The sequence below is a fragment of the Heloderma suspectum genome, chromosome 1, assembly GCF_057233095.1.
Source record: "Heloderma suspectum isolate Gila_16-S chromosome 1, 16-S_ref, whole genome shotgun sequence".
Lineage (NCBI taxonomy): Eukaryota > Metazoa > Chordata > Lepidosauria > Squamata > Helodermatidae > Heloderma > Heloderma suspectum.
Window position 1 is genome coordinate 71,141,284 of NC_139458.1, and position 23,924 is coordinate 71,165,207.

General features: G+C 43.0%; 1 protein-coding gene across 12 annotated transcripts in view; it reads left to right on the plus strand.

Annotated features, from left to right (window-relative positions):
- Positions 1-5,713, plus strand: part of LOC146357376 (MAX gene-associated protein-like) — a 92,250-nt gene extending 86,537 nt beyond the window's left edge. For 11 of the 12 annotated variants that reach the window (XM_084846230.1, XM_084846241.1, XM_084846200.1 and 8 more), the window contains one exon: positions 646-5,708. In XM_084846230.1, coding sequence (XP_084702356.1) covers positions 646-1,868 — 1,223 coding nt within the window. In that variant the 3' untranslated portion in view covers positions 1,869-5,708. Of the gene's footprint in view, positions 1-645 lie in introns of all 12 variants that reach the window. The other variant, XM_084846262.1, reaches the window with a different exon arrangement.
- Positions 5,714-23,924: the final 18,211 nt, after the last annotated feature.

The following is a 23,924-nucleotide window of genomic DNA, read 5'->3' on the forward strand; positions in this document are numbered from 1 at the left end:
TTTGGGCCAGGCTCTCTGGAGAGCTTCGCTGGCCATTCTTCTGAGCGGCTGCTGCAGCTTCCCAGAGAGTCTGTGCCTAATCCTGCACTCTGAGGGGTGCTCAAGGCAGGGCAGTTGGAACTCCAGAGATCTGTAGCAGCCGCTCTTGCTGCAGCAGGGAGAGTGGCTGGCATGGCTTTCTGGAGCACTGAGCAAGGCATGCAGTTCTCAGGGCAGGATCCATTGCTTGAGGCTGGAGCTTCACCCACCTCTTGGAAGGGGCCAGCCCTGTGTGAATTTAACCTACAGAACCTCTTTTCTGATGGTGATTAGCAAAATGAGAAAAGACTTTGGGATGAATCCAGACTAAATTGGTTGCTCTTAGTTCTGACTGAAATCAATAGGACTTAAAGTCATGACTAACTTGTCTCACTGACTTCAGTGAAATTCAACAAACGTAGCCTGGATCTAACCTATCATACCCTGTATTTGTAGGACTGCTTGGGATAAGAAATTATTCTTTGCCATTTTCTCTTCTGTCAGTTTTGCTGGTGATCTGTTGAGGTGATTAGTGGCTATAATTTGGAGAAGCAGTGTAGACGCAAGGGAACAATCTAGTTCCTGTCACCAGTGTTCTAACAGACTTTTCTTTATTTGGGCTTACAGAAAATGAAGACTCATTTATGATGCCAAGGATAGTAAATGTGACATCACTAGCTACAGAAGGAGAAACAAATTTAAACCTGGTTGTAGATAAGAATCCTTATGTAACTGTAGATGCTGATTCCCAGACATCTGAGCCTTCCTTGCCAGTGGTATCTCAGGAAACAACCAATCAGTCTGAAGAAAAAGCTGAAACTTCTTCCGGAAAAGAGAGAAATGCCACTGGAACACCACAAGATTTTATTGGAGGGAAAAATAGTTTTCCACAAATTGTAAATGTCTCCAGTTTAAAGGGATCCCTAGAAACCTTTTCAACAAAATTCTATATTGAAGAATTAGCTGGAAGCCAGGCAAGAGCAAAACTGATGGACAAGGGAGTTGACTGTCAAAAGTCAAAGGATTCTTCATTTCAAAAGGTGCAGGTTAATGAACCCAAAGACTCTGGATTAGAAATGGAACTACAGAAAGTAGCTTCTGCAATCCATGAACCAGCACTGGATGGAAATAACTTAATGGACATAGAAGAGAATGATGACACAGATGAAACTCTCACCTCACTTCTAAATGAAATTGCATTTCTCAATCAGCAGTTGAATGATGATGCCTCAGACATATCAGAGCTTCCCAACTCCCTAAGCTCTGGCTTTTCTCTAGGAGATATGGAAAGTCGCCGGGAATCCACTACTGCAGGTGGCTCTCCCTTTCAGTTTGGTGCAATGGGTGGGAGCCTTAAGGACCTTTCTATAGTTCGAGAGAATAGTGATTCCATAACTCCTCTCCTGCTTCATTTGGATGATGATGATCTTCCTGATGGAAGCAGGAACTCAGGAGAGCTTTCATCTGAATCTGATGCTTTGAAAATCATGCTAGGCTCTGAATTAAAGGCCCCAAATCCTGATTTTTCCACAGTAAATAGCGGTGGAAGTGGGAACATCGTGGAATCTCTGGTAAAGACAAGAAGTGTGTCACCTCCCATTCTGCAGATGAAAACTCACCTAGAAGCTGGCAACACTGACATGTCATGGAGGCCCATGCCCAAATTGGCACCACTTGGGTTAAAAGCTTCTAATTTTCCATTAGATTCCGAAGGGCAGAATAACAAGATGATGCCTTCATTGGCACCTATTGCTGCAAAAGATATGAAAACTGCCCAGCCAGTAACTAGTCCAAGTCAGGACCCGAAAGCAATGCTCACATTAGCACCTGCAGCTACAAAATCAAAATAGTATTGTGGCTTTACCTTCAAATGCTTTTTGGTTATTTATTTTTGAATTTCCAGAGACTCTCAGAGTTAATCTAGTCCACCTCCAGCACCTAGCTTCCTATGTTGCATGTGCATTTATTATAACAAGTGTGCATGTAATTTATGGGGTTAGATGTTTCAGCTTGGTACCAGATGACAACAAATCAAACTAAGAGACTAGCCAGATAAATAAATTATGCAGGTGCCCAGTTTGTCTGATATTTCTGTAGAGCCATTGTGAAACAGGGTGAAGATCTTTAATAAAATATATTCGATATTTTTCACACAATTTGCTCTGGGAAGAAGAAATAGGACAGAACTGAGCTCTTTCTAGCATGACAGAATCTTAATGGAGTGAGAGTACTAACTGCCCAGCCCAAACTCCAGAGCAGTTTGTTAATGGCAGGAAAGGTGCCATAGTGCTCCTTCCCCTTTTCTGACAATGACAGGACACATCCTTTTTAAACAATTTTAAATGTTTTTAGCATTTCAAAAAAATATTCAGGAATGTAAATGGTTTGTATACATATATCTTATCACATTATGAATTTAGGAGCTCAAACTAAAGCATTTGAGCTAGATGTTGTATTTTTCTCTAATATAATGTCTCTTAATTGAATAGTTTGGGGAACCTCTTCACTTTTAAGCTACTGAATGTGAAGGGATTTCATACAATTGAACAATTTATATTTTTGTACACAGTTTCTTTCTGTAAATATGTAAAGTAATGAAATTTTCCATCTAGGAAAAAAATATTAATGGTTGTTTCCTATGATTATTGTAAATAAGGTTTTTTTGAGAACTTGTGAAGCATATGTGTTCCCCAAATAGGTCAGTCATTTGTTATATGAAATCTGTAAATTGCTGCATTTCACTTAATTATACTAATGAATTTTGTATAATTGTATTAAGGAATGTAAATTTCTGTTCTTGCTATCCCAACAGAAAATATTAAGACTTCCTACTCCTTGTTCTGGTTTACTCCTGTTAGAAGCTTCCATCTTCTATCACTGGGGTTGAGCTAGCTAGTGAGAGGCAATCTTTTGCATAAGTGAAGAAAATAATCAGCTCCAGTTTACCCACATAGAAAAACGTCATGTAATATTCATTAAGCCCCTCCCTCTCTTCACCTATGTGTATGTTGGCTATACCAGAACTCCACGTAATGGGTAGTTTCAAAATTCTTTTTGTAACTTTTTGGTTATCTACACTGTAGCTGCTGAGACTGCAATTTGAAGTGGAAAACCCAGCCCAGGGACAGAAGGACATCTGAACCCTTTTCCCCTAATGCTGTTTTCACAGAAAATCCCAGGCCAGATGCTTACACTCCTACTGTCTGCATCATATTAGAGTCTCAAAAGAATCACAGAACTGTTTTAATATGTAGTTCCACCTTCAGTGAATATGCATGCTTAACATTTTCTTTGCTTCATACTGTCACAAAGCAAAGGAGAGCTTGAGAATGTAGGTCCTAAACCAGGAGTGGGCAACGTGTGGCCCTCCAGCTGTTTTGGCCTACAACTCCCATCAGCCCTAGCCAGCCCACTCCTGTTCTGAACAGTATGACGGAGAAAACAGTATCTTTTGTTATACATGTTCTCTTGTCCCATATTTAACTTCATTTTGTAAGCTCTCATCTCTTCCATGCTTTACAGTGTTCATTCAGTGCCTTAGGATTTGGAAAGGAACCTAGCATCTACATGCTTGGTTAAAATCTAACCAGTCCCTCTGCTTCAGAGATCAGATTCTGATGCAACTGTGTCAGGATGCAACAGTTGCTTAAGTCTATTAAACAAATTATGCTGTGTATTTCTGCCAAGATAGTTCAAGCTGCTGATTTTCCTTCATTGTGTGCAATGACACTAGCAGTATGCAAGAAGCTCCACAAAAATATAGAATTACAGCACATTTTTATTTGTTTCCTTTACCCTCTACCTCCCATCCCAGTTGTTATTTGCTTAATTTTATTGAGCTACAAAAACTCTGTAAAAAAATCACATTGGCCAGGAGTCTGACATAGAAATATACCATTAAAGGTGTCTTACTATTTGAAAAAGCGCTTGGCTGTTTTGAAAGGGCTGTGTGCATTATGATCTAACAAAAGGGAATGAAGAATTTGAGGAAACCCTCTATATAAGTAATCAAGTTTAGTTTACAAGGCTCTTCAAAATACTGAATCCCTTTCTTCTAATTATGTCTTTCCATAGTCAGCTTTCATCCTGCAGTTGAATGCTCGGTTCCAGAGTTTTTAAAATTAGAAATTCATCCCAAAATACAGTTGCATGTCTTTTGTTTCAGAGGTAGTCTTTAGAATTATGTATACTTTTTCTCAAATAACAAGACTACGAATTTTATAAATTTTGTAATCAAGAGATTAATTTGAAATCCTTGCAATGGGCATAACTTCATTTGACCAAGATTCCTGAATATTTGATTTTTTAATACATCTGTAAATAGGCTGAAATGTTTTTAAGAATATAATGAAATGTCAGATCTTGTTTTTACTATATATATATTCCCTCTTTTCTGTATTTCCTGAAAAACTGGTATTTTTGTAGACATCTAACCATAAAGCCTATTTCAATAACTATGAGAAAGAGAATCTGTAAAATTAAAATAGCCTTCAACTAGAAGCCGGCTTTGAAATGTTATTTCTAGGATGAAAGCCACATGAGATAACCCTTGTTGGGCACAAGTTGAATCCCACCCTCCTTGTGGTACACCCTCAGATGTGGCTGAAGTGTATTTCCCCTTTCATTTATCAAACAAGTCATGGATGGGCGCTTTGGGAAGATGGGCCTCAAGATTACTAGCTTGGTAGGTAGTGGGGAAAAGTTCTGTGGGACACTGAACTTGTCATTTACTCTGCATTTTTAAACTTTAAGGAAAAACCCAGGTAGTACTGTCACTTGTCAGGGTTGGGTACTCTTCAGTTCAGGGCTAGGTCTGTAGGGTTGGCTTTCTGCCTTGGACATCACAAGGACCAGGGAAGAGAATGTCATGTCTTGATTGGAATGGAAGTGATAATACCTGCAGAGTAGCTTGGACAGGCAGTTGATGTCAATCCTCACCTTTGTTGGAATTCTGTAATGAGTGCCATTATTTAATTTGTAGTGTAGATGTGGGGAATGTGTGGACCTCCAGATGTTGGACTTCAACTTCCATCAGCCCTAGCCAGCATAGCCAATGATGAGTTGCAGTCCAGCAACATCTGGAGGGCCACACATTCCCCATCCCTGGTGTATTGGGTGTTGCTCCTTCTTCACCAAGAGTTCAGAATGTCTTGGGACATGTGTTTAAGTGGGCAAGCTGGTAGACAGTCTCACACAAAAACCCTATTATGACAACAATTAGAGGCTAGGCAGGTGTACCTTGGGGGCAATGCATTCCCTATTGTGCATTTAAGGGGTTGGATTGTGAGATCTCTGGAAATTTTAGAATGGCTATGCTGCTGGGAGGGTGTGTCCATTGGAGCCAAGGTTTTTGAAAGTAACATCCAAGTTTCAAATGTTGCCCCTGTCTTGTACAATCTGTGATCCTCACCTTTAATTTTTTTTAATTTAAGAGGCTGCCACTTTCACTATTGTCCTTTTAATAAATATTCAGTCGCAGGATCAGAAAGAGAGAAGATCCCTTTTGCAAATAATGTTTGTTGTTAAGTTGTGTCCGACTCTTCGTGACCCCATGGACCATAGCACGCCAGGCCTTCCTGTCCTCCGCTCTCTCCCGAAGTGTGCTCAAGTTCATATTCATTGCATTGGTGATGCTATCTAGCCATCTCATCCTCTGCCATCCCCTTCTCCTTTTGCCTTCAATCTTTCCCAGCATCAGGGCAGGGTCTTTTCCAGTGACTTTTCTCTTCGCATTAGGTGGACAAAATATTTGAGCTTCAGCTTCAGTATCTGGCCTTCCAATGAGCACTCAGGGTTGATTTCCTTTAGGATTGACTGATTTGACCTCCTTGCAGGCCAGGGGACTCGTAAGAGTCTTCTCCAGCACCACAGTTCGAAAGCATCAATTCTTTGGCACTCAACTTTCCTTATTGTCCAGCTCTCACAGCCATACATTGCTACTGGGAAAACCATAGCTTTGATTATACGAATCTTTGTCGGCAAGGTGATGTCTCTGCTTCTTACTCTGCTGTCTAGGTTTGCCATGGCTTTCCTCCCAAGGAGCAAGCGTCTTTTAATTTCATGGCTGCAGCCACCGCCTGCGGTGATCTTGGAGCCCAAGAACATAAAATCTGTCACTGCTTCCATTTCTTCCCCTTCTATATGCCAGGAAGTGATGGGGCCACATGCCATGATCTTCGTTTTTTTAATGTTGAGTTTCAAACCAGTTTTTGCACTCTCCCCTTTCACCCTCAACAAGAGGCTCTTTAGATCCGCTTTGCTTTCTGCCATTAGGGTGGTATCGTCTGCGTATCTGAGGTTGTTGATAATTCTCCCAGCAATCTTAATTCCGACCTGTAATTCATCCAAGCTGGCGTTTCTCATGATGTACTCTGCATATAAATTAAATAAGCAGGGCAACAATATGCAGCCTTGTCGTACTCCTTTCCCAATTTTGAACCAATCAGTTGTTCCATGTCCAGTTCTTACTGTTGCTTCTTGACCCTTGTACAGGTTTCTCAGGAGACAGGTAAGGTGGTCTGATACTCCCATCACTTTAAGAATTTGCCAGAGTTTGTTGTGATCCACACAATCAAAGGCTTTAGCATAGTCAATGAAGCAGAAATAGACGTTTTTCTGGAATTCTCTTGCTTTCTCCATGATGCAGCGAATGTTGGCGATTTGATCTCTAGTTCCTCTGCCTCTTCGAAACCCAGCTTGTACTTCCGGTAGTTCTCAGTTCACATACTGCTGAAGCCTAGCTTGTAGGATTTTGAGCATCACCTTGCTGGCATGTGAAATGAGCGCAATTGTGCGGTAGTTTGAACACTCTTTGGCATTGCCCTTCTTTGGAATTGGAATGTAAACTGACCTTTTCCAGTCTTGTGGCCACTGTTGACATATTGAGTGCAGCACTTTAGCAGCAGCATCTTTTAGGATTTTAAATAGCTCAGCTGGAATGCTGTCATCTCCGCTAGCTTTGTTGTTAGTAATGCTTCCTAAGGCCCACTTGACTTCACTCTCGAGGATGTCCGGCTCAAGTTCAGTGAGCGCACTAACATGGCTATCAGGGACATTCAGATCTTTCCTGTATAGTTCTGTGTATTCTTTCCACCTCTTAATCTCATCTGCTTCTGTTAGGTCCCTGCCTTCTTTGTCCTTTATCATGCCCGTCTTTGCACAAAATGTTCCTTTGAGATCTCCGATTTTCTTGCCAAAAGGTACTAAACAACCATGAATACCAGCTTTTTCCCCAACCCTTCCTCCAAGGAGCTTAGAACAGCATACATGGTCACCCCCACCACAAGCACTTACCCAGTGAGCTTCATGGCTAAATGGAGAATTGAGCCCAGGTCTCCTCGGTCCAAGTTCAACACTCAAAAAGATATATCCCATTGGCCTTCCAATACAGGGAGACCCACATAGGTCCAATGTTTTGGCCTACAACTCATACAAGTCCTGAGCACTGGCCATGCTTACTTGGGCTTACGGGAGTAGTCCTAAACCATCTGGAGGGCACCAGGCCTATCCCTGCTCTAGTATTATCAACTCTGATAACACTATCAATTATTGTTAATACTGTATCGAAAATTACCTCTGCCCACTTTACATAACAGTTATATCTCTTGGCTGGTAAGAAGCAGCTTGCCATATGCAGCTTAGGGAAGTAGTTTTGAGGGAGAAGGCTTTTGCTATTAAATACTTCCGTTTCCCAACCTGTTTTGAATCTATTTTACTCAATCCAGTAATTACATATGAAGTAGCTCTTTTGTGCATACATTTAAGAAATCCTGTTACATGCAGAGAGGAAAGGGCAGAATCTAAATGGCACCTTTCTCATGTAGTAAAACGACTACAATCACTTGGGAAGTTCCTTGGTGGTAAGTGAAATGAAATGAGATAGAGCAACTCAAGAGCTTGCTACACAACTTCCTGGACAATTTGTGCTATGAGTTAGATTTACTGGCCAGTCTCGCACTCTGATAGCCTTTGTGGCACCCCAAATCCATGGCTTTAGGCAGTTTGCCTCACCATACCTCTTGTTAGGACTACTGTCGGAGAGAGAGAAGACATACAGTCATGTGAAAAAGGAAGTTGTATGATTTTACGTATCAGGACATAATAAAAATCATCTGGTCCTTAGCAGGTCTTAAAATTAGGTAAATACAACCTCAGATGAACAACACATGACATATTACACTGTGTCATCATTTATTTTACAGAAATAAAGCCAAAATGGAGAAGCCATGTGTGAAAAACTAAGTACACCCTTACTGCTTCCATAGGTACGAAGAGGCGAAGTAGCAGCCAGGTGCTGCTAATCAAATGCTCTTGATTAATTGATCATCAGCAAGTGTGACCGCCTCTATAAAAGCCGAAGTCTCAGGAACTTGCTGGTCTCGAGCATTCAGGTGTGTGTTAACATAATGCCAAAGAGTAAAGACCTCAGCAGTGGGAAGGGTTATAAGGCCATTTCCAAACAATTTAAAGTCCATCATTCTACAGTGAGGAAGATTATTCACAAGTGGAAAACATTCAAGACAGTTGCCAATCTTCCCAGGAGTGGACGTCCCAGCAAAGTCACCCGAAGGGCAGACTGTGCAATGCTCAGAGAAATTGCAAAACATCCAAGAGTTACATCTCGGACTCTACAGGCCTTAGTTAGCATGTTAAATGTTAAAGTTCATGACAGTACAATTAGAAAAGACTGAACAAGTATGGTTTGTTTGGAAAGGTTGCCAGGAGAAAGCCTCTTCTCTCTATAAAGAACATGGCAGCACAGCTTAGATTTGCAAAGTTGCATCAGAACAAATCACAAGACTTCTGGAACAATGTCCTTTGGACAGACGAGACCAAAGTGGAGATGCTTGGCCATAATGCACAGCGCCACATGTGGCGAAAACCAAACAGCACATCAGCATAAACATCTCATACCAACTGTCAAGCATGGTGGTGGAGGGGTGATGATTTGGGCATGTTTTGTAGCCACAGGACCTGGGCACCCTACAGTCATTGAGTCAACCATGACCTTCTCTGTATACCAAAGTATTCTAGAGTCAAATGTGAGGCCATCTGTCCGACAGCTAAAGCTTGGCTGAAATTGGGTCATGCAACAGGACAATGATCCCAAGCACACCAGCAAATCTACAACAGAATGGCTGAAAAAGAAAAGAATCAACGTGTTGCTATGGCCCAAAGTCCAGACCTCAACCCGATTGAAATGCTGTGGTGGGATCTTAAGAGAGATGTGCATAAACAAATTCCCGCAAACCTCAATGAACTGAAGCAATGTTGTAAAGAAGGGCGGGCCAAAATTCCTCCACAACGATGTGAGAGACTAATAAAGTCATACAGAAAACGATTACTTCAAGTTATTGCTGCTAAAGGTGGTTCTACAAGCTATTGAATCCTAAGGTGTACTTATTTTTTCACACATGGCTTCTCCATTTTGGCTTTATTTCTGTAAAATAAATAATGACACGGTGTAATATGTCATGTGTCGTTGTTCATCTGAGGTCGTGTTTACCTAATTTTAAGACCTGCTAAGGACCAGATGATTTTTATTATGTCCTGATTCGTAAAACCATAGAACTCAAAGGGGGTGCGCTTCCTTTTTCACATGACTGTAATCCTGTATCTGGGCTGCATTACAGGTGGGGGATCACATTTTCAAAAACACTCCTCCCTACCAAAATCAAATAATTGAACATGGAAAATTAGTATGTCACGAAGATGTTTTCTAGCTTAGCCTTCTCAACATGCTTATTTTCTATAAGTAGCCATTTTTTGGCACTGAGGAGCATTCAGGCACCAGAAATCTGGAATGATGCAGACCAGACACAGATTTACTTTCTTCATCTGCTATTCTTAGAACTGCTCCCTACCTCCGATCTGTGTCTGATTCATGCCTCTTGCAGCTTGTGTGTGCAAAACTCCTTGCATGGAGCACTAGTATGCAAGTATCTCTGGACTGGGGCCTCTACATATTTATCTGCTGCACTGGAGTATGCATTACAAGGGTTTAGAATTGTTAGTGCTGTTCTTAATGGCTGCCACCAGATGATGCCATTCACTGAAGATGGGTGTGCAGTTTGTAGAGTCCATAGATGTGTTCTAGGCACTTCCCTTGTTATATGTCTGTTAATACGTCACACAAATATCTGCATTCTGGAACAACATCCTTGAACTGGTCCAATCATTTTTGTACACAAAGGCCATTGTGCCCATCTTTACACCAGGGTTTCCAGCTATGTGTCTGGCTTTCAAGTAGGTATGGAAGTATACCAGGAGCTCAGTGGCTGGCTTTTCAAGTAGGCATGGAAGTATACTAGGAGCTCTGATGTACAAGTATGTTAGTTTGTTGTGAGCGTATTTTGATTTCATCCTGCAAGAGTGGTAAAGAGCACCTAAAGGTTGGTTAAAATAAAATTTACAGATCTGAAAGTAGCTTAAAATAGGCCTTGAAGGAAGACTGTTTTACTAAAAGTCTGATGTTGCCTCTTGCTCTAACCTGTAACTCCCTCCTGCACACCTGTCACATCAAACTGAACCAATGCTATAATCATCTCTCTACATGGGCCAGGCCCATCACCATTAAATACATATCTTGTAGGGTTTGTAATAGGTTTAAAAAAAGGTTGAGAATTTATGTGTGTGTGTGGGGGGGTAGATTTGCTAGGTACTGGGGAACATTTTGGGACAAGTAGGACCTGTATTTTTGAACCAGAATGGAACCAGCATGGAGGTGCTCAACATCAAAAAGCTGTTAAACTGACCTCTGGGGAAAAGTAGATGGCTGGAGAACATCCAGTTTGGAATGAAGCATCTCTAAGGGATGCGGATGGAGACTGTTTTCAATAGCCTGTTTTCTATGCCTTCTCCATTTGGGCAATCAGCATATAGTAGAATATGATAGTCAGTCAAAGAGGCAAAAAGGCCACTCTGTTGATCTACTACTGTGAACAAAGCATTGTTAATAGCCAGAGAAGGATGAATCATGACTCACGAAGATGTGACATTCAGGGCTGGAAAACAATGTCAAGTTATGAACTCCATGGCTGCTTCTAGATGAGGCTTTTATAGTGCTATCACCCTGCTTCATTCACAGAATTTTACAGGAAGTCCAGACAGTGTCATATTCAACTTGTAACTCTCAGGCGTTTTCCCACTGCTTCTTCTATCTTTTCTCTTAATGCAGAAATTCCATTAGGAAAGAAAAGAGGGAACAACCGCACAAGCCTTCTCTTAGGTAGCACTAGGAACCCTCTGTCTGGAACTACCCCATGTTTCCAAGATGCACTTTAGTGATGTGCAGGTGCAAAAATGAGAAGATACTACAAAATCTCATAACAGAACCTTTGTCTACGTTTATTGCATTCATAACTCAGCAAGCAAACTACAAATTATGATGGGGTCATTTGCCCCTTGCCTCACTATGGATCTAGGATCATGATGTGCTGGCTTTCAAGACCTTTCAGGTGGGCATGGGCCCCTCCTGAGGCTTGTGTGAATTATCTTGTGAGAATCAGTTATTCTATTCTGTGGCATGAGTAAACTTTAGGCCAGTCAGGTTAGGAAACAGGTTGAAATTATTCACCTGGGTAGCTATTTTGCTTCAGATAGATTGGGAGAGAAGATACTGCATCATAAACACAGACTGTAAGTCAGCATGCCCTCATTCAACCCACATTTCAAAAACTGACAAGGATGCAGTGATATCTACTTATGGTAAAACATTTAGGTTACTGTTTCACCGTGAGCAAAATGATCTTCAACCCACTTCCCTGAACACAGAAGTTTGGCAGATCCAATTTATCATGTCATGGTGCTGGAGGAGTGAAAAAGGTTGTACTTACTGAAATGCCCAGTTCTGCACAACTCTCTTATAACCATCCACCAGAAGCAGCAGACCTGTCAATTATTGTATCAGGTCATCCTCATAAGGACTCCGTGACCATCGTTTTCCACAATAACTGAATGCCTAATGTTTTACAAATATATCCATACAGAGTAGAGGCAAACAAGGTAATTTTGAAATTACCTTTCTCTTCATTGGCTTATATGACAAGCTCTCTGATGCCACCTTGGGAGCTCCACTTCTTTCTGCTGTACCGTTTTGCTTTTACAGCCTTATTTATGTGACTGCAAACAGAAATACTCCTTAGGATCACTGTGCCCTTGTATTTACACCTGCGCTTCACCTCCTCCTTCCTGCTTTTTTTAAAGAGTCCCTCACATCTATTTGTTTTCTAAGGTTGCCTTATAATTTAATTCCTTTATCTGTCAGCTGAACCATTATTTCTGGCTTCGTGGCTTGAGGAAATGTTACTTTGGGGCCTTCTGCCTTGTTGAATGTTATCATTCTGTGTTTTGAGCATTATACCAGGCTCAGCTCTCTGACATCTGGAAAATTCCTCCTGATGAGCTAAGGATCATTCTGCAGATTCTTGCATCTTCCTACTTCTGAGAGTTTTGCAACATCAACAAATGCACCATCTGACTCGGTGTCTTTGTGTTTGCTGGTATAAAAATATATGGGTTGATCCTAAAGAGTAAGAAATGGTAAGTAGATAATTATAGTTATCATGCCAAAGTATAAATGTTCATACTTTGAAAGTGGAAGTTAGGTTAAGGTGCATCCATAGATATATTTCTGCTTTAACTTTTAATACTAGACACCAGAGGGTAAGAAGTTCTCACTCTTTATGCTGGTCCAAACCAAAGGTTCATCTAGCTCAGTAGTCTGCTTCCAACACTGGCAAGCCATATGCCCCAAGTGATAAAGCGATCTCCTTATGCCTTAATGTCCATCCTCAATATCAGCTATTGACTGAACATGAGGGTTCCATTGCATAGCTATTAGTCATCTCTTTCCATAAATGCACCTAAGAGAGGGCCTTCTTGTGGGAGCACTCTGGTTATGAAACTCTCTCCCTAAAGGTTAGGTTAGACCAGGTGTAGGCAATGTGGGGTCCACAAGCACCAATGTAACCCTGGACACCTTCCTTGGCACCTGTCAAGGTGCCCTACTCCTCCCACTTTTAAAAATGTTTTACACATTTTCTTAACAGCAGCTGGGATTGCTGTGAAAGAGGTTTCTGTTGGTGTGGAAACCTGTGGGTCCAAAGAAGATGTTTAGTGTGTTGGGCTCAGTTGTTTGAACAGGTTACTTGTCTTTTGCCATACTTTCCATAGCAGCCATTTTATGCTAGTGCCCAGGACACTTTCTCAAATTGCCAAATGTGCCCACAGCCCAAAAAGGTTGCCTACCCCTGGATTAGACCCATCATTGATGGCTTTTAGGCAAGCAATAAAAATGTTTTTATTTCATCTGGGTTTTAATGGTGTTTCAGTTCAGTGTTGAAGTTTTATTGCTTCTTTCCTCATTGGTTTTTAGTCCCTGTTCTACTTTTGTTATGAGATCTATATTTGTTTTAGTGCTGTTATTGTTTTGAATGTATTTTAGCCCACTTTGGGTGGGATCTTTCTTGTAAGGACAGAAAAGCGGTCTAGAAATGCTTTTATAAATAACATCTCAGGGATACATAAAAATACATGCAAAGTAAAATTCTCTCTTGTTGCTTTTTATCCATAGCTCAAGCACAGCTCTCCCTATACTCTCCCACCTCATGCATTTGAACATAACATAAGAAGAGCCATGCTTGATCAGACCAAGAGTCCATCTAGTCCAGCATTCTGTTCACACAGTGGCCAATCAGCTGTCGACCAGGAACCCACAAGCCAGGCATAAATGGAATAATTTGCAACAATTTGACACAGAGTTTATAGAGCAGTCTGTCTTGTCCCTTCCCCTATGTTTCAGGTGGACTGCCTTTTTATATTTCAAAGCACTGAATGTACGTTTAAGATGCAATCCTATGTTTATTTAGTCAGAGAAAATCCCCACAACACCCAACATTCCCCAGCCAGCCATGCATAGGATTGGTCCTTTATTCAATTAAATGTACGTTCATCCTCCTTTATTTAAAAAGTCCATTTTAAAACCGTTGAAAACCTGCTTTGAGGTAGAGAAAGGAAGTAGGTTAATTACACCATCAGTTTCCAGCCAGTCAATGCTGTACACAGCCAGCGTCTGCTGCAAACACATAGAACCCAGAAGACAGTACATCTGAACAAAGTGTGCTATATGTTGTTGTTCAGTCGTTAAGTCGTGTCCGACTCTTCGTGACCCCATGGACCATAGCACGCCAGGCCTTCCTGTCCTGCGCTCTCTCTTGGAGCGTGCTCAAGTTCATATTCATTGCATTGGTGATGCTATCTAGCCATCTCATCCTCTGCCGTCCCCTTCTCCTTTTGCCTTCAATCTTTCCCAGCATCAGGGTCTTTTCCAGGGATTTTCTCTTCGCATTAGGTGGCCAAAATAGTTGAGCTTCAGCTTCAGTATCTGTCTTTCCAATGAGCACTCAGGGTTGATTTCCTTTAGGATGGACTGATTTGACCTCCTTGCAGTCCAGGGGACTCGTAAGAGTCTTCTCCAGCACGACAGTTCGAAAGCATCAATTCTTTGGCGCTCAGCCCTCCTTATAGTCCAGCTCTCACAGCCATACATTGCTACTGGGAAAACCATAGCTTTGATTAGACGGACCTTTGTCGGCAAGGTGATGTCTCTGCTTCTTACTCTGCTGTCTAGGTTTGCCATGGCTTTCCTCCCAAGGAGCAAGCGTCTTTTAATTTCATGGCTACAGTCACCGTCTGCGGTGATCTTGGAGCCCAAGAAAATAAAATCTGTCACTGCTTCCATTTCTTCCCCTTCTATATGCCAGGAAGTGATGGGGCCAGATGCCATGATCTTAGTTTTTTTAATGTTGAGTTTCAAACCAGCTTTTGAACAATGTTACGGACCTCCGTCCATAGTTCCTCAGGCACTCTGTCTATCAGGTCTAATCCCTTAAATCTATTCGTCACCTCCACTGTATATTCATAACAGATATGATTTAGGTCATACCTGAATGGTTTAGTGGTTTTCCCTATGTTCTTCAATTTAAGCTGAAATCTTGCAACAAGAACCTCATGATCTGAGCCACAGTCAGCTCCAGGTCTTGTTTTTACTGACTGTATAGAGCTTCTCCATCTTTGGCTGCAAAGGACATAATCCATCTGATTTCGATATTGACCATCTGGTGATGTCCATGTGTAGAGTCACCTCTTGTGCTGTTGGAAAAGAGTGTTTGCTATGATCAGCGTGTTGTCTTGGCAAAACTCTATTAGCCTTTGTCTTGCTTCATTTTGTACACCAAGGCCATGCTTGCCTGTTAAACCGGTTATTTCTTGACTTCCTACTTTGACACTCCAATCCCCTATGATGAAAAGGACATCTTTTTTGGGTGTTAGTTCTAGAAGGTGTTGTAGGTCTTCATAGAAACGATCAACCTCAGCTTCTTTGGCATCAGTGGTTGGGGCATAGACTTGAATTACTGTGATGTTGAATGGTTTGCCTTGGATTCGTACTGAGATCATTCTATCATTTTTGAGATTGTACCCCAGTATTGCTTTTCCCACCCTTTTGTTGACTACGAGTGCTATTCCATTTCTTCTAAGGGATTCTTGCCCACAGTAGTAGATATAATGGTCACCTGAATTAAATTCGCCCATGCTTGACCATTTTTGTTCGCTGACTCCCAAGATGTCAATGTTCAATCTTACCATCTCATGTTTGACCACCTCCAGCTTACCTTGATTCATTGATCTTGCATTCCAGGTTCCTAAGCAATATTGTTCTTTACAGCATCGGATTTTCTTTTCACCACCAGACACATCCACAGCTGAGTGTCCTTTCGGCTTTGGCCCAGCCGCTTAATTCTTTCTGGTGCTACTTGGAAATACCCTCTGTTCTTCCCCAGTAGTATATTGGACACCTTCCGACCTGAGGGTCTCATCTTCCGGCATCATATCTGGCGTGCTAACCCCATAGCTTTTTCATCATCTTCTCTTCCTCTGTCTTGCCAGATGACACTGAAATAAAATACCCACTGTGCTAAAACTGCTTAAGCCTGTCTTCATGCAATTTCCCCCCATCTCTCTGATTCTTGTAGTTTCCTTCCCCCGCTGTATTGCCTCAAACTCTACTCTATATAATTCTCAAGGTGGACTAGCCAGAACTCCAGATGGTCTTCTAAACATGGGCACACACCATGGATTTACAGAATGATGTTATGACACTGGAAGCTAATTTTGAGACTCTTTCCTGATAACTCCTAGCAAAGAATTTGCCTCTCGTCAATAAGCTTTCTAGCATGTCCCTAAGATCTTGTTCCTGAGTACCACACAGGCTGTAGCCTCACCAATATTTTAACCAAGAATAGAAGATAACATAGGATAAAGAGAGTAGGGGAGGTCTGGAAGTTGCTCCTTGTGGCTAGCGGAGGTGACAACACACATGGCGTCATCTCCCCCATTTCTTACTTCACACTAAGCCATGATCTGCAAAAGGTGTGCTGCATTGCACCGGATATCCTTGCTCCTTAGGCATAATGTGACTCACAGGCTGAAGTGTGAATTTCTGCCCTCATTTAATGAGGTGCAATCAGCACAACAATCCTCACTGTTATATTTCAAGGGCTGGATGCCGGTTTTAGTCATGACTTTAAAACACTTTTAATTACAGCAATGAGACACAGTAAGATGTCATGCATTTTGGGGGGGCGGGGGAACCACACCATTATTTCCCATGAGGTATCCCTGAGTGTATATGAGGTCCAGCAAAATATATTAGGCAGTGTTTTGGTATTTGAAAGGAATAATTAAGTATAGGAATTTATGGGTGCTTCCAGATGAGCCCCCCCCATAACACCGCCTCATTTATTAAATTGTAACGGGTGGGCTGGGTTCCTACATGATAATGTCTTCTACTCATAGCCCTCCTGTGTTTTCCCACTGCATCTTCTACTTTTTTTCTTACTGCAGAAAATCTGCTAAGTAAGAAAAGATGGAATAGTAGCACAATGTGTTCTGACAGTTGGTGCTAGGAGCTCTCCATTTGGAAGCACCCTATATCTCAGGGCAAGTGGTCCAATGAGGTTGTCTGTGTTGTATGAAGTGCTTTCCAAGTCCACAGGCTTATCTGTCCAAGCAGCCAAGCTTATTTCATCCCTTCCACAATCCTGTGTGCCGCAGCTCACAGAAAAGTCACTTTCTTATAGGGGTAAGTTATCCTGGTGACACAATTTTAATGTAAAAATAGTGTGGGTTATATGATAAGATAAAATTAGTCCGAGGGCAAGGGCTGGTTTTATTATTATTGATCATAGTACAGAAGTGAGAAAGAAACACAGAACTGGGTTAGAGGGCATTTTGAAGATAATAAGATCACTGAAGCAAGTCCAAGAAATGTGTTTCTGTAGAGAGGCACACAAGCACATAATCTTGTACAAAACATTAAATTGCCTTGGGAAATGTTGGGGGCTCAGTGCAAATTCAATTGTGCTACAAAGACTGGGTGGGGAACTACACAATCTCCAAATAAAAATGCACAAAATGGCATGGAAGGTGGTTCTGTAGGTGGAAGGAGTTCTGTTGCTTGTTGATTTGCCTTTAACAAAGTGACAAATCACACCCACAAAGTGCAAGTCCCACTTGTGCAGCTGCAATCCACACATGCAGTTACAGAAGCTATAGATGCTGCTAGCAGGGAGTTATATTCCATTTTCCCAGGCACAAAAGGTGACATTGTGACTGCCCAGAAAATGTGATACGCTGGGGCAAGGGGCGGGGGGGGGGGGGGCAAATGTGAGGTGAATGCTAAAAATCAGAAATAACTGCCCAGTGACTTCTCAGAAAATGTCTGTGCTGAAAAGCCCTATATTTCTGTACTAAATAACTAAAGGGAACCTCCATGTTCAGATGCACATGACTGCACACCACTTGCTGGGGAGGGCCGTTGCCTTAATCCGCTATTTGTGGGCTTCCTAGAGATATCTGGTTGGCAACAGGTTACCGTGTGAAGTACATGGGCCCCTTGCTCTGATACAGCACTCCCTTTCTTATGTGCTAATGTCTGTTAATTGATAATGGCTGTGAGAGTTTCTTTTTATAATGAAGCTTAAAGAAGCATGAAAGCTCAATTCTACTCATATTTGGTCTGACAGACATCTCATCGAGTTCCACGGAACATTCTTCCAACAAAAGTGTGGAACCGTCATTTCAGGCCTTATTTTAAATAAAGCATTAGAACAAACATGCTAGCACCTGCTCCAAACAAAAAGTCTAGAGCTGCTGCAGAGAGCGGTGTATCTGTGCACTCCCATCCCTGTTCTCTCTCTTTTAGCCACAGCCCTCGCTTGGGAATTTCACCGTTCTTCCTCTGGGCTTCCAGGTGCATGTTCCCTTTTCCAAGGACCCAACCCAGCCAGTTAGAAATGTGGGGAAATGAGCCACCGCCCTTCTCTCTCCCCACTCATCCTTTTGGGATAGCAATTAAAGAGGCAATCAGATACTGGGCAAAATCCAGAAAGTAACCTCACAGGCCAAACCTATATTCTGCCACACAGCAATAGGCTGAGGGTCTGTTTAAGGCAGGGGTGGGTGACTGGTGGCCCTGCAGCTCCCATGATCCCTCACCATGGGCTATGCTGGCTAGGGCTGATGTGAGCTGTAGGCTAAAACTTCTGGACAGCCACAAGTTGCCCATCCTGGTTTAAAGGATGGCGGAGCGGCCAAAGTCCTGACCCATGTTAGACTCATGGGAAGTTGAAGGACATGAACAGAAATAAAAGTCAAAGACAGTTGTAACAGGCACAGACACATTATCTTCTAAGGCACAACAGAAACTTGTTCATTTTTGCTCTAACCCTGTTAAAAACTGGGACCAAGGAAAAGGGTTGCCAATATTTTCCCTGCCCAAGCTCCTGCGCCTTTAACAGACATTAACAGCTGATCTACAGACATTAGCAGCAGCTAATATTTATCTCCACATCATGAAAAGTGTCTCTCATTTATTTCTGCAGATCAAGCTACTGGAACAGGCCAAACCATTATTCTGGTCAGTGCCAACCCTACCACAGAAGCATGTGGGGTCGGGAGAGGGGCTGGTGGTGGTGGCAGTGGCCAAGTCTGCAGGGATCAAAGTCATAGAGGTCTCTGAGATTATGTGGCCAAGGGAGGGAAAGGGCAATGGCTGGGTGTGGGTGTGAATTGAAAATATGCATTTGGGCAAGCAAGGAGAACCCTCCAGTTTATGGCCCTAATCTGGTTTATAGATGTTCCCCGTCCTCCAGGGCTATTTCTGCAGACCCTGCCCGCTGACCTAAACCCACCCCAAGCTTCTGCCAGGAGCTTGGAAAGGGGACAGGAATACCCCTACTGTCACCTATCAATGAGATAACATCGTGGAGGAAGCGGCATGGATGAAGCAAAATGGCCCCAGCCGAGGACTTGGCCAGGGTGGCTTCACCTGTGCCACGCCTTTCCCCACTGGGGAGAATGTGGTGCTGACAAAGCAGCCAAGGCCTCAGCAGCTTTGCCTGTGCTGCACCCTCCTCCATCAGGGATGATGCAGTGCCAGTGAAGCCGCATGGGAAGCAATGATGTCATGAGGCACCATCACACCTTGTTACATCATGCAGCCCATAGAGGGCTGGGGGGGGTCATTCGGCCCCACCCAGCATCAGTTGCTCACCCCTGCACTAGGGGTTAGATGAGGTTGTTAGGAAAGGAAAGTAATAATGTGGGCTGCATGTAGGATTGCCAAGGAAGGAGCAAGTAGAGGGTGGGCCTTGTGTTTTGCAGTCACATGAAGACTTAGGAATGCAGCTGTGGAACTGAATGGCTTTGGCTATTCCTGATCTGTTTGGTTAAGCAATTAATTGCTGCTTCATATTACACTATTACAAAATGTGCATTGGCACCTTAAGTGCTAAGACCGCAGGAAGATGTCAAAGTGATGCCTGCATCATTGAACACTTCAGCACACGAGCTCATATGAAACATCAGCTAGTGTGACTGTGCAGTCCTATGCGTGTCTATTCAGAAGCAAATCTTGTTCAGCTCAATGGAAGTAACTCCCAGGTAAGTGGGTACAAAACTGCAGCCTGTGCCTGGCAGCTGACGGAGGTAATGTAAATACAAGGCCTGCCCCAAACGTGCTGCTGCTTAAGGCAGAGCAGCCTCTCCCACCCCAAGGCATGTCGTATCCAAGGCTGATCAGGTTTTTTGGCACCTGAAGCAGAAAACCCACAAGCCTCCCCTGCTCCCTGGCAATGAAATACAATAATAAGACTTGGGGCGCAATCCTAGGCATGGTTAGACAGAAAAAGGGCCCTACGACTCCCAGCATGCTGGCTGGGGAATGCTGGCAGTTGCGGGGCTTTTTTCTGTCTAAACATACATAGGATTGCGCCCTAAATAACTAACCTTTTGCTGCCCTCTGATGACACCCCAAACCAGCTGCCTGAGGTGGCCAGCTTACTCTGCTTAATGGCAGGGCTGGGGCGGAATTGTGCTCCAGAAGAATCATCATAATCTGCTTGGATGAGCAGCCACCCGGAATGTAAGGTATTTGCCTGGAAGTCACGGCCACCTGGAATGGGGAATGGGGGAGGTGATGAATCTATGCCTATGTGCTTCCAAAATGGGAATGGGTGTTGATGTCACTGTATGGCTGAGGAACAAGCACGAGGGCTAGGTGCTTCTCCCTCGCCCTTCTTTCCTTCCTTCCTTCCTTCCTTCCTTCCTTCCTTCCTTCGACAGCTTTGGTGCTGAATTCCTGGCTTGTATTAAGCCAGAGTTCCATGTTGCATCTGAACAAGGGAACCCTGACTTAATGTCACTTAACTAACCAAGATAATAAGCCAGGAATTAAGCCCCAAAGCTGGCACAAGAAGTGTTTGCCCCGACACTCATTATTGGTTTCATAAACCACCAGGACGGATTGTCCAAACTCGGCCTATTTCTTGTTTGCTTGTAATCCTATGTTTCTGTCATTGTTACCATAGAGGTGTATCCAATTAAGCTCAGCCTCTGACAAAGCAGCTTCTGTTAGCAAAATGCGGAGGGGCTGATGCATCCCCTGTGCACCCTCGGGCTATGAGCCAGAGGGTTGGGGAACACTCCAGAGCAAATATTGAGAGGGCACAGGGACTGAATGGGGGAGAAGAAGAGGGGAAAGTCCCATCGCACAAGGGGAAGTCCACTCGCCTGGCGTTGGATTTCACCCACAGAGGTGTATATATGTTAAGGAGCTGTTTATAGGCCAGGGCGAGTTTCCTTGGCAGAATATTGACCCATTATTTTATGTGTACGGTCTATAAAGTGTCACTAGGTCTGCAGTTATTATTGCAAGATTGTGTTTGGAAGGAAGAATATTTCTAGGCCCATATGGACTGACAAAAGGAAGGACTTTCTCATGGAATGCATAATTAACTTTTGGAATTTGCTGCCACAAATTTGGAGGCCAGTAGCTTAGATGGTTGTGACAAAGGATTAAACAAAGATACGGAATAAAAGTTGATCAACAGTACCTCCCTATTCAGAGAGAGTGTACTCTGTATACATGGTGCTGGGGATACTGTTGTTACTTTCATGGCCTCTTTATAAGCCTCTGCCTAGCAGCTGTTGGAAGCAAAATTGAGGGGCCTTTGTTGTGATTCAGCGCTTTTCCTGTTCTGTGCAGCACAATACCCATGATCGCTCAGAAGCAAGTTCTGCTGTGTTCTGTGGGGCTTCCTACAAAGGAGCTGCACATAGGATTGTGGCCTAACCATGACTTTACTAACGGTAGCTAAAATACGTCTCGTTCAAAGCCTGAAAAATGTGTGCGTGTGTCCAGATGGCGTCATCTTCCACTCATAAGCCTCCTGTGTTTTCTCACCGCTTCTTCTATCTTTTTTCTTAAAGCAGAAAACTTGATAAGGAGAAAGAGACAGAATTGCTCGGCAATGCTTTCACACTCTGTATGATATATTACAAAAGTGGTTCACTAAAAGTGGGACTATCATGGGGCAATCCAGCAGGCTTTGAGGCAATCCTAAACTAGGCTGCAATTGTATATTTGCTTAACTGGGAGTAAGCCTAACTGAAAGGGATACATTTCTGACTAGACATGTGTAGGATTGTGCTGTTAGAACTTTTTAAAAAAGCACCTGAGAATTACCACACTCTAGAGGTGTAGCAATAGGCCTACCATATTCAAGCCATGAGACGGCACCTATTTCAAAGTTCTCTTTTCTGGAGGTGATGGGAAAGTTTTATCGTCTGTATTTCTTGGTTTTATTGGCTGAATGAGCTTAGGCAGCAGTTCATGTGTCTTCACACAAGGGAGTGGTGCCATCTGCCTTTAAAGAGGCAATTGTGCGACCACTCCTGAAGAAGTCCTCCCTGGGCCCAGAAATTTGTGACCACTACGAATAACGCCTTTGGGGGCAAGGTGCTCGCGAGGGTGGTGGTAGCGGCACAGCTTCTGTTGGAGGATACAAAGTATGTTGGCCCATTTCAGCCTGGGTTCAGGAAGAAATCAACCTGGGTTGGATGGCCTTTGGGAGAGGGATGGGGGAGCGCAACCCTACTGCTTCTCCTTTATCTCTCAGCAACCTTTAATACTACTGACCATGGCATCCTCCTGGACTGGCTCCATGAGGTTGGAGGGGGGGCATTGTATGGCGGTGGTTCTGCTCCTACCTGTGGGGTTGGTTTCAGAGAGTGGCATGGGGGGATTTTGACTCAGCCCCTTGGCAATTGTGCTGTGGGGTGCCATAGGGCACATGTATTTATTTATTTGTTTGTTTCTATACTACCCAATAGCCGAAGCTCTCTGGGCGGTTCACAAAAAGTAAAACCACAAAGTACAGTATGAAACAATATAAAATATGGAAGCTTAAAACTAGATGGCGCTGCTGTTATAGTGCTGTTACGGAAGTAAGGCTTCCTAGAGAAAAATCAGACTTTCCCCCCACGCTTTACAAAGGTGGGATAAAGGTCAGAAACTGTGGAAGGGACCCTGGAGGTTGACCATGACATGTGAAGGACCGGAAAACATCAATGAGTAACCAGTCTTGATGGCAGGAGATAAGCCCCATGTGGAGAAGCTCTAAGAGGCTGCCTTCTTCCATATAGGATGCTTAGAGCTAAGTTAATGTTTCAGGCAGTTAGGTCCAGTGGCTTTTGTGCTAGTCACAGGTAAAAATTGCTACTTTCAAGAAAATCTGTCAAAGCAAAGGGCTATATATTTTTTTGTATTTCCATATGTGTGCATGGAATTTGGGGACCTGGCAGCCCCGATAGAGCTTATTGAGCCTGCCAAATGTCAGACAGTTAGGCCTAGTGGCTTTTGTGCTAATCAGTTTCTTTGTTCTTCCACATAAGTGTATGCAATTTGAAAACCTGGCAGCCCCCATGGAGCTGATGGAACCTGCCAAATTTCAGGCAGTTGTGTCCAGTGACTTTTGTGCTAGTCACAGGTAAAGTTTGCTATTTTCAAGAAAATGTGTCAAAGCAAAGAGCTATATTTTGTTTGTGCTTCCACATACATACATGGAATTTGGGGATCTGGCAGACCCTATAGACATGACTGAGCCTGCCAAATTTCAGACAGTTAGGTCTAGTGGCTTTTGTGCTAGCCACACGTAAAGATTCCTTTTCTCAAAGTCTAAAACAAAAAGTAAAAACTGTCAAGTCACCCAGGGGAACAGAGATCCTAATCAGAAGTTGTTCAAGGTGACCATTAGGAGGTCACTATCCCTAATCTCTGGTGTAGATTTTTTTTAGGTGCAAAAACCTCTTTCCCCCTACTTTTCTTTTCTGCTCTTACATGCCCACTGGTGGGAGCTTGCCTGCGATGAAATTTTGAAGAGGGAGAAGGAAGGGAAGAAAGAGCTCCATGTGAAATACTGGTATTTCACACAGCATCTGATTTTACTGCCCTAAACTGGAAACTCTGGCTTCTGCAGAAGTTTAGTAGCTTCAGTACAGCAAAGGAT